Genomic DNA, 15,452 nt, shown 5'->3' with positions numbered 1-15,452 from the left:
ATAGACCCACCATCTGTACCCAATCTCACGCAGGTGCCCAAAGCCACCTCCTTGGACTCTCCTTTGGGAGGAAAATCCAGGCCTGGGCTAAAGGAGGACAGGGGAGGGCTTCACATCCAATGAAAAGGTTTTATTAAGAGAATGAGAAAGCATTGAGAGTTGAGGAGGTACATCGACCTGCAGGGTCAAGAGAAACAACAGCAAATACAAAATTCTAGTGACAACCTAGGGCCCCTGACACCTTCCTACCCTCTGGCTCCCCATCCCCTAATAGCCCTTTGTGAGCAAAAACCCCTCCATTCTTGTCCAGATGGACATCTCAGAGCATGAGCAGAAAACAGTGAAACAAGAATCCTCAACTCGTTGGGATAAATAAGTTGCACTGGACATTTTTAAACTTTCAAATTTAATTACAACACATAAATAAATAGGGCAGACAATGACAGGACTGAAGTGCAGCCTGGGTTCAAGTTCTACAATTTGTGTTTTGTCTTTTTTCTTTGAGGGCCCCTTCTGCCCACTTCTTTCCAAGAGTGGGAGGGGTCCAAAGAGCCCACTGGAGTTTTCCTGCCAGCACCCCTTTTTGGGGGGGTAGAGATTCTGGGATGAAGGGTGCCAACTCAGTAGCACCTCTGGTTTGTTAACAAGTTTCCTTCTTGACATCAGTAAAAACAGCAAGGCCTTGGACCCTGGGAGCACCCACCGCTACCCAAGTACCCTAATGGGCAGGGCTCAGCCCCAGGAACCAGGCTCTTCCATGTCAGTTTCCTGTTCAAGCACTTCTCAGCAACCCAGGGTCAGAAAACTGCAGGCAACTGGGCCCTTATCAAACCACCACAGGGGCCACCCCTGCCTTTTCCAACCTAGGCTGCTAACTCAGAGGTTTCTGGATGGATCTTCTCTTTCTGGCCTGACTCCAACCCCACCTTTTAATCTTTGCAGGCCCACCCCCAGGAGCTAAGACCTCATTTCTTCAGGCCTTGGGAGCTGATTAGGGAGGGGCCGGGGAAATGGTTATTTCCGATGCTTGGCATCCTTCTCTGAAGTCTTGGTGTCGCCATGCCCACTGCCTGTACTACTTAGAAATATCTTGTCCAGCCCCTTGAGTGACTCCAGCAAGTAGTTCTGGAAGGCAGTGAGGGCAGCACAGATGGCTGGCCCGCCAAAGCCATGGGTGATGAGGCTAAAGTGTGTCAGGCAACTCTGCACTCCGGGCTCCAGGATCAGTGCTGGGCGGCTGTTGCCCACTGGCGAGCGGTCCTGAGCCATCAGATCTGCAAACTCCTTGCAGATCTGCCTGGTAAGGGAAGGAGGTCAGAGGTTAGAGGTCAAAGGTCTGAGCCCAGAGAAGGGACCCACCATGTGCTGGTTATTATATTTATTGCTGACCCTGCCAATAGTCTGCAAATGGTGATCATACATACCTATTTTACGGAAAAGGAATCTAAGGTTCAGAGATGTTAACTAACTTGTCCCATGTCACACAGCTAGTAAACAGCATGCCAATACCCTAGGATCTCTCTTCTTGTGGACCTCCTGCCCATATTCAAAGTCCAGCTCTACCACTTTATTCAGGAAACCTCCCTTGATCCCCTCTCCCAATCCTACCCTTACCCTAAGTACTCAGTGCCCTCACAGAGCTTTGTCTGAAATTATTAGGGAATAATCCAGAATCTATCTTGAATAATTGAAATAATAGCTCAGAGTGAACATGAATTAAGGCCTAGATGCTGTGCAACAAATCTATACTGTTATCATCCCCATCATATGATGAGGAAAGTGGTTTAAGATAGCTTAGATGACCTACCCAAGTGGCTAAGTTGGGACTTGAATCCAGCTCTAGTTTGTGGCCATTGTTTCTTTGTGCATCTTGTATGTGGTTCGGGTAGGAGAATCACTTGTGTCTCACCTTTGTATCACCATGGAACCCAATCAGCATCAGACCTGAGTGGGACCCACGAAGTGCTTGGTGAGTGAGGTGAGCCAACTTGCCTTAGATGTGTTTCTCTAGCTACAAAGGTCCCATGAGTCATGGAAGTCCCTTGAGCCTGTGATTCCACTTCTGCCTAGGGGACTTAAGGAAGCCTCAAAGAGGGGAGGGTGGAGTTACGATTTGAAAGACCACATTAGATGGGGGTACTGGATGGTGTTCTAAGCAGGAGAGCAAGCCCATGGATGGGAGGGCCGGAGAGGGCAAGTAGGTCTATTGGAGTGGGTGGGGTTTGTGTGGCCAGACCATGGGGCCTTCAAAGGAGTCTGGACTTGACCCTATAGATTGGTGGTTTTCAATTTTTTTTTTTTAACTCCTTTCCTCTCTGTCACTCTGTCTCTTCTTGCAGTGGGATTCTTTCTAGAAACTAAATCTTAATAGAATACCAGTTCATTAAACAGACCTGGAAGCATCCCCACAGCACCTAGTTTGAAAATCAATGCAGTAGCAGTGGGAGCCATTGAAGGCTCTTGGGCAGGGGAGTAGTGCATGTGCAGGGAGTCTGAGAGAACAGTGGGGTGCTGGAGTGAAGGTTCAGGAGTGAGATGAGGAGACCAGAGTTGAGGTGGCAGCATGTGAATGGTGCTGAGGGAGGCACCGATGAGTGTTGCAGAGGTGTTAAATGTGAAGTAAGGATAGGGGTGATCAACCTGGGGCCTGGGTGGGCGTTGGTGCCTTCATGGAAGTCACTAGAACAGAAGGGAGTAGGTAAGGCTCAAGCAGAGGGAGCAAGACCACAGAACCTCAGAGCCATGACGGGACTAGGGCTGGTGTCATCGTGGGCTAGTGTATGGGGCATGGCACAGATTGTGTAAGTCTGCCTGTGACACCATTTTTGCTGATTCATAGAACCCAGATATGTTCATATATGTCCATGTGTGCTCTGTAGCACGCACAGCACTGAGTGTAGATGTGCCGTGTGTGGTGCCACTTGTGCTCATGCTTGGTGCCTGTGCATTGCACCTACATGTGCCTGTTCGTGGCACCCACGACAGCCTACGCATGGTTTCCAAAAGTGCCCACACTGCACCCTCCTCACTCACTTGGCAGCCAGCAGCATGTTCTTGCGGCTGTGCAGCTCCCCAGACTCAGCATGCTGTCGGCACAGGTACTCTGCAGCTGCCTTGGCTGGGAACTCGGTCTCACAGATGTAGCCGAAGTCTCGGGCAAGGTGTATAGCCTCTCCTGGGGGGAGGAGAGGCAGACAGATGAGCTGTCACTGCAGCCAGGTGAACCGTTGAGCCTGGAGCAGCACCTTGAACCTCTGAGCCCTGGCCAGGGCCCATCCTGCCCCATCTTATCCTATAGATACCTTCCTCTGATTTCCCACTCCAGCCCCAATCCCTTGGGGCCACCAGGGATGGGCTCTGAGTTCAGGGATGGGAGCTAAGCCCCCATGTATCCCAGAGCCTAAGCTCGAGATGACCAAGCCCACAGTCACCAACCTCAAGGATAGGGACTCTAACCCCCTCATCCCTTTACCTCATCCAAACACTGACCACTCCTCCCCCCCACACACACACACATACACACATGCTTTCTACTGCATGGGCATGTGCATGTGTGAGCATGTACATACACAGACTATACACATATATCACACACACCACCTACTTATACATGACAGGGAACAAACAAGTGGCTAAGCACACCCTCCTGCATAAGAGACAGTCACACATAGTCAGACTGGATGACACAGGTCCACTCATGTTCATGCTGGCACCCACCCTCAGGCCTCACTCACCCTCCACCAGCGAAGTGAGCAGCGTCACGTTGGCCGCCTTGCGACGGCCCGCTGGCAAGTTGAGCCCAATCTTCTCCAGCCGCTCCCGCAGGCACCGGCCTCCATTCTTGGACTTGGCCCTTCACATGCACAGAGAGAGACAGACACACACTATGAAGACAAGAGACAGGCATGCAGGCTAAGTGACCTTGCTGCCTCCACCAACCCCTGCTGAGGTGTGGGGCTGGCCCTGGGGACAGTCTGGGGCCTCTTTCAACCTGGTCCCAACCTCTTTCTAACCTCACTGGCTTTGTAGCCGAGATGGGAGCTAGGGGGCCTAGCATCCAGCTCCAGGAGCCCCTCATTTCTCCCTAATCCTCTCAATAGCAGGATGGCCCAGGGTGGGGCAGGATAGGCCTTTTCCCCACCTTAGCATGCCAGCTAGGCCATACACAGACACCCAGGGATGCACAGACCTTTATGCAGATACACCGGGACAAGCAGACACACACAGATACATATAGACACAGACACAGGTGAGCTGGCACTGAGGGCCAAGAATAAGCACACACCCCAAGAGACAGACACTCAGACACCCAGGGACACGTAGAGACACAGAGACAAATGTTCACACCAAGTCAGGATCCCAGGGACATGTACAGACACTCACACATTCATGTGAGCACCTCTGGGGCGCTCGAAGAGACCAGGAATAAGGAGACACCCCCACACCTGCACAAATGCAGCCCCCACGCAGAGGTATAGACACCTGAACATACAGGTCTAGCTCCAGATGCACATGCCATCACGCACATGCACGGGGTAGGCCACACTCTAGCCAACGCATCCCACTAAAAGTAACACACGAGACTCACATTCATGGAAACTTTGCCTCCTGGCCATCCCCTACACCATACACACACACACACACAGATGCACTCATGGAGGCACACACATGCGCACACTATCCTCAGACACGCCAAGACGCATAGCCTTGAAGCACAAATACCCTATCCAAGTACAAAGATATGCACAAAGAGAGACAAACACACAACTAGAAGAGAACTGTGGACCCAAAATGCAGATGCCCAAGAGGCCTATGCTCCACAGGGAATGGGCTTTGGGTCCTGGGGGCCCCTTTTCTCGCGGAGGGGGTGAAGAGGGCACTCTTTCTTCCCCAGACCCAGCCTTGTCCATCCTGCCCAATGTGGGTGAGTCCTCCAACCCTTCTCTATGTTCAGGCTTCTTCCTCCGCATCCCACCCCCAAGACCACAGAACTGTGGTTGCTGCTGGGGACCTGGGCCTGCCCTCAGAGCAGCACAATCCCCCAGGAAGACTGGGGCATAGATGGCCCTGTGGGTCAGGCTGGACCCTCCCTGATCCCCTGAGGAGGCCTGAGATGGCCACAGATTTTGGCCCAGGCACTGTGCAGGGAGTTGTGGGCTGGCCTTCCTACCTGCGAAGGACACCACCCAGGAGTGAGGCGTTGAGGCACTCGGGAGGTGAGAGTCGGCGCTGGACCTCCCCCACTGTCACCTTGTACTTGGATGTCGAGCTGAGCAGTGAGAGCCGGCCTGGCACGGAGCAGAAGACCTCACTGGGGTTCGTGATGCCGCCAACCAGGCCATCTTTGGCCAGTGAGAGGGCTGAGAGGCTGCTGGCTTTGGAAGGGATGGGGACTGTGGAGCAGAAGCAAGAGCAAGGGGGAGAGAGAGAGAGCACTGAGCCAGGGACCACAGGACACTAGCCAGCTGTGGAGTGAGCACTTGGATGGGGCACCAGCTGTGTGCTAGGCACCATGCTATATGCTGTGCACACAGACATCTAAATGTCCCAGCATCTTTCAGAGGAAGGTTCTGCTATCCCTGCTTTACAAAGGAAGACACCCAGAGCTGTCTGGTTCTTGAACCTGTATTCCCTTTACTAAGCCAGGCTGGTTCCCTGTTAAAACTCAAACAGCCCCAGCAGACTTGGAATTTTGGGGTGCGCAACCAGAGAGGGAGTTGGAAATGAGGAAAGGGAGTCTGAGCTGGAGGCAGGGTTCCTGGGTCCAGCGAGATCTGTGCAATCACAAGAGTCTCCAACTTCCCTCTGTCCACTTGTGATCCCCGTGTCTACTGCCCCCAGAGTAGTGAGGGGACAGGGAGGTTATGGCCCCATTAGGCCTCCAGCCCTGGCCCCTTCTTGCCAAGTCACTCTGGGATGCTCAAGGAGACCAGGGATAAAAAGACGCCCTATGGTCCCCTCCCCCAAATGCTCTTTAATTATCTACTAATATCTATGAAGGGCAGGAAAGGGAATCTGAGCAGTTAGTTTTCTAAAACGCACTTGGATACCCTTGGTTCTAAAAGGAAGTTCTTCCTGCAGTCTAACCGCCATCTTCCTGCTTAGCTCCAGAGTGAAGGGAGAATAATTGAGGCACTTACTTCCCCTGGGGCTTATCTTCTTTCAAGGAAGTGAGAGCCAGGTCTTATGTGTGTGTTGGGGGGGGATCAAGTGGGGAGTCTGGGGCCAACAGTTACTGAGCACTCACTATGCTATGAGCTTACACAGACAACCTTACTGAATCCTCAGAACAACCCACAAGGGGGCTACATTTGTTATTCCCAGTTTACAGATGAGAAAACTGAAGCCCTGAGAGGTGAAGTATTATACCTGAGATAACACAGCTGATAGAACCAGCAGCCAGCCCTGGACTGTGGTCTCAAAGGCAGCGCTCTTAGGCCTCTGGCCATTTGGCAAATATCTGCTGAGTGTCTGTCTGTGTGCCAGGAGCTGTTGGCCTGGCAGAGCCCCTCCAGCTTTTCCCTCTCTGGATGTGCATTTCTCCTCTCCCCCACCCTCTCCCAGCCAGAAACCTCAGCGATGCCCTGCACATTGCCCTCTCCCACCACATCCCATCCATCACCATGTCATACGGTTTTCATTTCTCCACGCGCCCTGAATGCGGCCACTTCTCCACGTGTGCACAGACACTCATCACTTCCTGCCTGAGTTTCAGCACGGCCTCTGCTCTGGTCTCCCTGCCCTGCTCCAGGGGGATCTTTCTGAAACATCACTCTGCATCCTAAAACCAGTCAGTGCCCGGTCAGTTCCCTGAGAAACAAATTCCAGCTCCATAGCTGGGCAAAACAACCTCGCCTGTCCTTTAGGGAGTGCCCACTCTATAGCTAGTGCTTTACATGAACAGCTCTGTGGAGGGGGTGCCATTGTCCATCCCCATTTCAAAACGAAGAAACTGAAAGTGCTGGCACAGCAATCAGGAGCATGAACTCTGACCAGAGACTCCAAAGTCTCCAAAGATCCTTAACTGTCATCATGCCCCACTTCACCCTCCTCTGTGGTCTGGCCGAGCCTACCCCTCCTGCCTGGTCCCCCATTTATCCTTTGCCTCTCAACCCACACTGACCAATAGAACTATACTGCGAGCCATGTATGTAAATTCACAGTTTCTCGTAGTTCCATTTAAAAAAAGTAAAAAGAAACATGTAAGGTTAATTTTAATATATTTTATTTACCCCAATATATCAAAAATATTATCACCGAAACATAATCAATATGTTAAAAATTACTACTGAGCTATTTTACATTCTTTTCTTATACCTAGTCTTCAAAATTCAATGCATATTTTATACTTACAGCCTATCTTAATTCAGACTAGCCACATTTTAAGTGCCCACTAGCCCCATGTGGCTAGTAGCCCTCACAGTGGACAGCACAGCTCTAGACTTCAAAGGGGGAAGCACAACAGGTGACATAAGTCAGCGAGATGCGGGAGACTGGTGACGGATGCTGCCCTGTGTAAAGCGGCTACTCGGCTCTTACCATGCTGGACATGCCAACACTGCCGGATATCCTGGTTGGTTGGTTGGTTTGCTTTTTGCTGGTGAGCCCAGGATTCTGGATTTCTATGTGAAATCTCTATCTTTTTAAACATGAAAAAGTGCTCAACATCATTAGTCATTAGGGAAATGCAAATTGAAACTATACTGAGCCCTAGTTGGTTTTGCTCAGTGGTTAGAGCATCAGCCCGAGGACTGAAGGGTCCCGGGTTTAATTCTGGCCAAGGGCACATACCTGGGTTGCAGGCTCAATCCCCAGCCCTGGTGGGAGTGCGTGTGGGAGGCAACCAATCCACGTGTCTCTCTCACATCAATGTCTGTCTGTCTGTCTGTCATTCTCTCTCTTCCTCACTCTCTGAAAAGCAATGGAAAAAATATCCTCAGGTGAGGGTTACAAAAAACACCACCACACATACACCCAAAACACACACACAAAAACTATACTGAGATACTACTAGGAGGGCTACAGTAAAAACAATAGATAATATCAAGTGTAGGTGAGGATGTGGAGAAACTGGAATGCTTATACATTACTAGTGAGAATGTCAAGTAGAACAGAAACTTTAGAAAATAGCTTGGCATTAAAAAAAAAAATTAAACACAAACTTACCATAAAATCCAGCATTTCCACTCCTAGGAATTTACCTAAGAGCAATGAAAACATATGTCCACACAAAGACATGTATGTGAGTGATTACAGCAGCATTATTCATAATAGCCAAGATGGGGAAGCACCAAGTGTTCACCAACAGGTGAATGAATAAACAAGATGTGTTACAGCCATACAACTGAGTACTTACTCAGCAATTAAAAAAAAAAAGAACTACTTAAACAGGCCACAGTGCGGATGAACCTCAAAACAATATGCTAAATAACAGAAACTAGATGCAAAAGTCCCCATATGCATGTATCCCATTTATATAACGTATCTAAAACATGCAAATTTATAGGCAGAAAGCTGATCAATGGTTGCCTAAGGCTTGGGGTAGAAATGGGGGTTAACTACAAATGGGACTAAAGGAATTTTGGGGGGTGATGGAAATGTCTAAAAATGAATGTGGTTATACCCTGGCTGGGTGGCTCAGTTAGTTGGAGCATTGTCCCATACACCAGAAGGTTGAGGGTTCAATTCCAGGTCAGGGCACATACCTAGGTTGCTGGTTTGATCCCCAGTCAAGGTGCATATGGGAGGCAACTGATTGATGTTTCTCTCTCATCTCTCTTTCCCTCTCTCCCTCTCTCCCTTCCTTTCTCTCTAAAAAAAAAAAAAAAAATCAGTAAGACATGTCCTCAGGTAAGGATTTTTTAAATGGATGTGGTTAGCCCGGCTGGGCGTGGCTCAGCGGTTGAGCATCAACCTAGGATCCAGGCAATCGGGGTTTGATTCCTGGTCAGGGCACATGCCTGGGTTGCAGGCTGCAGCTGATCAATGACTCTCTCATCATTGATGTTTCTATCTCTCTCTCTTCCTCTCCCTTCCTCTCTCTGAAATCAATAAAAATATATATATTTTAAAAATGGATGTGGTTATGATTATACAAATAGAAATCATCAAATTATATAGCCTTGCAATGGGTGAATTTTGGTTATGTAAATTTTACTTCAATAAATTGGTAAAAAATGCAAGTTCCAGGGTGTTCCAGAGATTCTCATTCAGTAGATGTAGGGTGGTGCCCTGGAAATCTGCATTTTAAACAAGTATCTCCAAGGGATTCTGATGCCGTAGTTCCTTAGACCCCACTTAGAGTACCACTGTCCAAAGCCTGAGGGGAGGGACAGCAGGAGGAAACTGGCAGGAGAGGGAGTGACCCTCCTCCCAGCCCACCTGAGTGTCCTCATCTTCCCCAGTGGGACCTGCTGGTTAAGTTTCCTTCTCACCAGCTGCCAGAGGTTGAAATCTAGCTCCTACCCTTCACCCCCCCGCTCTACACTGCTTTCAGGTATCCTCCAAGCTCTCTGCATAAGCACCAGGTTTTCAGTCTTTTTGGGGGGGGGCAGACAGTGGCCTGTCTGGGAGGCAAGCGATGCGGGGTTGGGCAAGTGCAGGGTCAGATTCTGTTTTTATGTAAAATTTTGATGTTTTGTATATCGTGGATTTTTTGCATTATTTTTATTTTAAAATATTGCATTAAAATATATTATGTATCTAAATCTTATCTCAGGGGTGAGTACCCCACCTTAGGCCTAGCCCCGCTTGGAGATTCAGTTGGAAGCCCAGACCCTTCCCATCTCCCTTTTCCTTGGAGGAGAGGGTGACTATTTACATCAGCCCTTGTCTGCCCCAGAGACGCCCTGAGTTTGGACAATGGAGCCCAGCAGAGAGGGATTCCCCACCCCCAATTAGCCAGCCAACTCTCCTTGGAGGGAAGGACCCTCTCACTTGTCATCCCCAAACCACGCACCTCCAGCTGTGACAGGATAAACTGAAACCCACAGAGATTTCTAACCTTTCTAACCTGTCCGGCTTTTCCACAGACAGGGCATTTGCACAAGCTGCACCTTGTGCGGTGAAAGCAGCTGGGCCCTTTCTACACCCCCCTCGCTCAGACTTCAAAACCCATCCGTTATTCGCTCAACAAACACCCGTTGGGCGCCTAGGGAGCTCCTTCCTGATGTCGCCTCCCAGCCTCAGACACTCACCGCTCCTCTTCCGAGCTCCCACCACGACCCATACAGGCCCTGCCACGGCCTTTCTCAGCTGGAAAATATTCCTGTCCAGGTCTGTCTTCCTCACCAGTCCCGCCTGCTTTCTGTGCCCCTAGGACAGGTAGCAAAATTGGAGGGGACAAAATGTGGGCAGAAAAGGCAGGGCTCCCTGCTTCCCCTCGGGTTGGCCAGCGCCCCATCTGCCATCCTCTAACCCACGCCGTGGCTGCAGGGGCGGCCCAGCTGGAAGTGGGGGTGGGGCCGGGGCTTCGCCCCGACAGCTTCCAGGCTCTCCTCCCCGGCGGCACCCACGCTAGGAAGGCCGCGCCGCTTCTGGGATGCGGCGGAAGCTGCCTCCCTCTCGAACCCAGGGCCCCGATAGCCCTCCGCGCCCCGCCCCGCGCGCCAGCGCCGGGAGCTGGAGGAACGGGGTGCTTCAACCAGCGGGGACGACTTCCCGTTCGTCCCGGGCCCGGCCCGCAACCGACAGGGGGCAGAGGACTTCGGGACTCGACGGGGCTCGGAAGGCTGTCGGAAGGGCCTCCGGGCGAAGCAGGGCGCACGGAGCCGGTGGCGTGACCGGAGTCCCGCAGTGACAGCGGAGAGCCCCGGGGAAAACCGCCCGCTGCGAGCGGGGCCCCGGCGGGATCACGGGTTCGACCGAAGCGCCGGCCCTCGGCCGGGACCTCCGGGGACTCTCGCGCCTCCGCGCTCGCGAAGCCTGGACACAGCGCCCCGCGCCCCGTCTCCTCCCCGAGGGCCCGCTGCGCCCGGGGAAGGCCGAGCTCTGCGCTCCGGAACCCGGCACTTCCTTTCCGCAGGGAGCCCCGGGCTCTCCCTCCCCACCTTTTTCACAGGGCTCCGGGCCGTGACTTGACGTCCAGGGTGGGGTGCCCACGGCGCAATACCCGGCGCCCGCAGCCACCGACCCGCTGACACCGCGACGCTGCGGCGGTGCGCACCCGTCGCGCCGCACCCGCAACCTCACCTGCCTGCCCCCCACGTCCACCCGCCCGCTCCGGCCAGCACACCAGCACTTTGGGCAGTCGCGGCCACGCTCCTCGTGTCCTTGGAACCGCCTTTGGGGATTCCGGCGCACACCTAGGACCTGGGATTTATGGAAGCTGAGAGAAACCAATTCCCGGGCAATTCCAGTCCCTCCTCACAGCCAGTCGTCCTGTCCTGTATCTGGTCTGGGGGTTGGGGATTAAGGTACTCAGAGCACCAGCTGATCTTTCTGCTCTCTCCCAGAGCAGAGATCCCTTCCCAAAATGCAGGGTGCTGGCTCCCCGCCCCTACCAGAGTCAGTGAGCCTAGGAACCCCAGCTCCTCCAGCCCAGGCAGAAGTCAGGAACTGGGGGCCACAACCATGATCATATATCTGGGTTGACAGAGCTCTTCCTTCTGAGTGGTTCAAAAAAGTCCACTAAGCCAACGCAGCGTCTGCCCCAAAGAGCTGGGTCCCCAGCGCACACCTCCATCTGGACTTCAGGCAGCCAAGTTTCCAGAGTCCTCCCAAACCCCAGCTCCAGGTGACACAGCGACAATACCTACAGCCCTCCCCCAAGTTCCAGGAGGCCTGTCCCCTCAGCTTCCCCACACACACTTCAGGCGGGCCAACTAACTCTCAGCCCCTGGTAACACAGTCCTCGTTTCTGGAAGTCCAGCCCTTTCCCCGACCTCGACCTCCACCCCCAGCTTCTGCTGGTAACAGGTGGAGGGCAAACAGAGCCCGGGTTTGAATTCAGCCTTGGAAAACAACTCGAGCCAAATCCCACAGGAGCAGGTGCACCTGCTCCTCAGAGTTGTCTATTCCTCCAGACTCTTGCACCCACCCCAAATCTAAGGAGCCCTCCCAAGGCCTGGACTCCTCCGAATCCCTGTCTCTGTCTTTCTCTGACTCTTTCTCACCTTTTCCTGGCACAGCCAGAACTCGGTCCTCAAGCCAGAAAATTCACTTGAGGGGCACGTTTCAAACCCCTGGCTTTTACTAGTACAGAGACGCAAACACCCCCCCCCCCCCCAAATACACAGGAAGTGACCCTCACATACTTAGAGACCCTCAGTACCAAAGATCAAATTCTGGGACACAACAGATACCCTGATACACACATAGAGATCCCCAACCACTCAAAAATGTCCACCAACATAATAGAAACACACCACACACTCACAGTGACAGAAACACTTATACCCAGAAATACCAGAAAGACACCTAGGAACGGAACATACAGACATGTACAAGACCCGAACTCACATAGACACGCAGGAGCAGGCAGGCCCTCACCCTCCTGAACACAGCCTAACATAGGATATTCACATACTAGGTCCCTTAATCCTAAATGCCGAAAGAGGCTCCCGCTTGGAGAGAAAATTCCCCAGGGAAACCTGAGCTTTACCACCGCTCCCCACTCCCCCACCTCTCATCACCCACCAAGGCCCTGCTGGAAAGGAAGGGGCAGAAAGCACTTGCCAGGCTCTGTAATGTGGAAATCATTTAACGAAATTTGTGGGAGTGGCACCCCCATTCTCACCTCTTAGGAAACAGGGAAGTGGTTTAACTCGTTCTGCAAATTAACTCCAGTTCCACAGGAGTGCCCTCCCCTCAGTAGGGAGAGGCCAGGCCCCTGTGCAGCTTGACTGACCGGGGAGGTTGGGTGAGCGCTGTGAGGGACTCAGCCCACCCCAGGCCGCAGGCTCTGGGGCCAACTCACTAACCTGCGCAGCTGCCCAAGTTCTGGCCAGGACCCCCAGCCTCCACTGCCCCTCTACTGGGCCAGGAAGAGTGACCGGTGGCCACTGACCGGGGTGACGCTGACGCAGAGGAGGCACGCTCCAGGGGGGAAGAAAATGAGCCTGTGCGCCCAGGGCCTGCACCATTTCGCCCCATTCTGCCCTGGCATAAGCACGCCATTCTTTACCTTTCTTGATCACAGACTGGTCCAGGAGGATCATTCCCGATTCATCCATGGCCTGCAAACAGGAGAAGCGGTGGTAAGGGCGCCTGTGGACCTAGTGTCCTTTTGCTTCCCAAGACCCCGCTGTCCCTTGTTCCTGTACAGCCTGCTCTGCCCGACGCGCACCACCGTCGCCTGGGGCGGGACGAGCAGGACCAGGATTTTCCGAGGCTCCGCACCATCTGTGCGGCCGATCTGGGCTCTGCGAACCTTAGGCAACTCCTCTGCCTCTCTTCGCTCCAGGCACAGGCTGCCCCAGCAGACGGGGACTGGGCACAGATGCCCTACGTGGCCCACCCGAGAGAGAGACAGAGACAGAGAGACAGAGAGAGAGAGACAGAGAGAGAGAGACAGATAGACAGAGAGAGAGAGACAGAGAGAGACAGAGAGAGACAGAGAGAGAGACACACAGAGACAGAGACAGAGACAGAGACAGAGACAGAGACAGAGACAGAGACAGAGACAGGGAGCGGCTCTGCCCCGTCCCATTTACTCCGCACAGGGCTGCCTCCACCCAGGCTCGGCGCACAGACTGTCCCCAGCCGCCTTGATGGCCAGGTAGCGTCTAACCCAGGACGTGGGACGCATCCTCCGAATCAGGAGTGACAAGTGGCAGGCTGGAGAGAAGTTGGGATCCCATATTCGTCACTCTGCTTCCTGCCAGAGTCCTAAAGCACCGCGGCCCGGCCCGGCCCCACCCTGGCCGGTGCGGGTCTCACCTGCAAGTCCTCCAGGCCGGGCGGCGCGGCCAGCCCCGGGAGGCCCAGGGGCGCGTCTGCCAGGCCGTGCGCGCCCTCGGCCAGGCCGTGCAGGAGCCGGGGCACGGCGGCGGCGGCGGCGGCGTAGTCGCGGCGAGGGTCCAGGCCCAGGGCGCGGGCGGGCGGCGCCAGCAAACCCGGCGGCTCGTCGTGGGCGCGGGCGGCGGCGCGGGCGGCGGCGCGGGGCGCGGCCCAGGTGGCCTGCGGAGGCTGCGGCTGTGCCAGGGGCGCCAGGCCGCCGTACGGGTCGCCGGCCAGGTGGGGAAAGGCCGCGGTGGCGTCGGGCGCCTGGCCGTAGGGCAGGGGCGGCTGCGGGTAGGGCGGCGGGAAGTACGGCGGCTGGAAGTCGGCGGCGGCGGGCGTGTGGCAGAGAGGGGGCGCCGGCCCGTAGGCCGCCTGAGGCAGAGACGACAGGCGGGCCCCTGCGGCCGCCGCGCCCAGCCCGTCGGGGCGCTCCTAGGGAAGGAGAAGCGCGCGTGAGGCGACCGCCCGCAGCTGCAGGGAGTCCAGCGCGAAAGGACCCTCCTCCCGGGCTGCTCGCTAGGGCCCAGCTGCCGTCCTGCCCGCCTCCCGCGGCCGGAGGCTTCCCTCTGGGTGGCCCAGGGGCGCAGGAGCCTCGGGCTCGGACAGCGGTCTCGAGACCCGCGCTCACCGATTTTAGCTGTCGGAGGGAGCCCCTGCGGCCCCCTCGCTCTGAGCTTTCGTTGTAGGAGGAGGTTTGGAAGGTCCAGCACTCGGGGTCCTGCCGTCCCCGCACCCCGGGACCCAGACTACTCACCATGGGGGAGTAAGTGTGCACCAGCATGGGGCAGGCAGCGTGGGGCGCGAGGCGCGGCGGCGGGGGAGCCCTCGCCCGACGGCGGGCGTTGCGGGAAGAGGTGCGGGAGCCTGCTCAGCCCGAGGGGGGTCACTTGGCGGCGGCGGGGTGCAGCGCAGCCCGGAACCCAGCCGGCGTCGGGTCCTCAAGTGTGGGTGCCCCCGGGCGAGTCCATGGGGGCGGGACGTGGGCCGGACGGGCTCCGAGCGCACTTGGAAAAGTCTGTCCGCGGTGCCCAGCGCCCGCCCTTCTCCCTCTGAGCGCAGCCTGCTCCATGCGCTCCGGTTATAGTGGCGGGGGCGCGCCGGGCCTCCGGGGGCGCGCATTAAAGAGACACGCGGTGGCCGCCTCCTCCCTTCCCACCAGCGACCGCTCCAGGGGAGGCGTGGCTTTGGCGCGACCCCAGGGGATGGGAAACGCGGCGAGAACCCAGCCCCCGCGGGTCTCCCAGCTGCCGTGAAACAGAGGATTCAAGTCTGGGACGTGGGGGGCGGGGGGGGGGGGCTAGGCTTTATTGCTTCTTTGCCTTTGAGCAAAGCACCACTCTTCCTCAACCTCAGCTTCCTTGTCTGTAAAATGGGTATCAGTCCTTTCTCTAACCACCTCACCAAACTATGGATGTGGAAGAAGTTTATGTGTTGCGGACTCAAGCCCACCGGCTCCTGTGCATAAGATGCGTCAGTGTGTGTGTGTGTGTGTGTGTGTGTGCAGGGGGCCA

The 15,452-nt window shown here is 55.0% G+C and overlaps 1 protein-coding gene across 1 annotated transcript; it reads right to left on the bottom strand.

Annotated features, from left to right (window-relative positions):
* Positions 1 to 1,014: 1,014 nt before the first annotated feature.
* On the bottom strand, positions 1,015 to 14,722 carry TFAP2E (transcription factor AP-2 epsilon; the record flags this gene model as incomplete). The annotated part of the gene is made up of 7 exons (XM_081144306.1): positions 1,015 to 1,297; positions 3,034 to 3,175; positions 3,735 to 3,853; positions 5,171 to 5,393; positions 13,124 to 13,175; positions 13,879 to 14,373; positions 14,696 to 14,722. 7 exons carry the CDS (start codon positions 14,720 to 14,722, stop codon positions 1,015 to 1,017), a joined length of 1,341 nt encoding a protein of 446 aa, XP_081000432.1.
* Positions 14,723 to 15,452: the final 730 nt, after the last annotated feature.

This window comes from Miniopterus schreibersii (genome assembly GCF_964146895.1).
Source record: "Miniopterus schreibersii genome assembly, chromosome: 8".
Taxonomy (NCBI): domain Eukaryota; kingdom Metazoa; phylum Chordata; class Mammalia; order Chiroptera; family Miniopteridae; genus Miniopterus; species Miniopterus schreibersii.
Note: the sequence above shows the minus strand (reverse complement) of the source record. Positions and strands in the feature narration are given on the sequence as shown.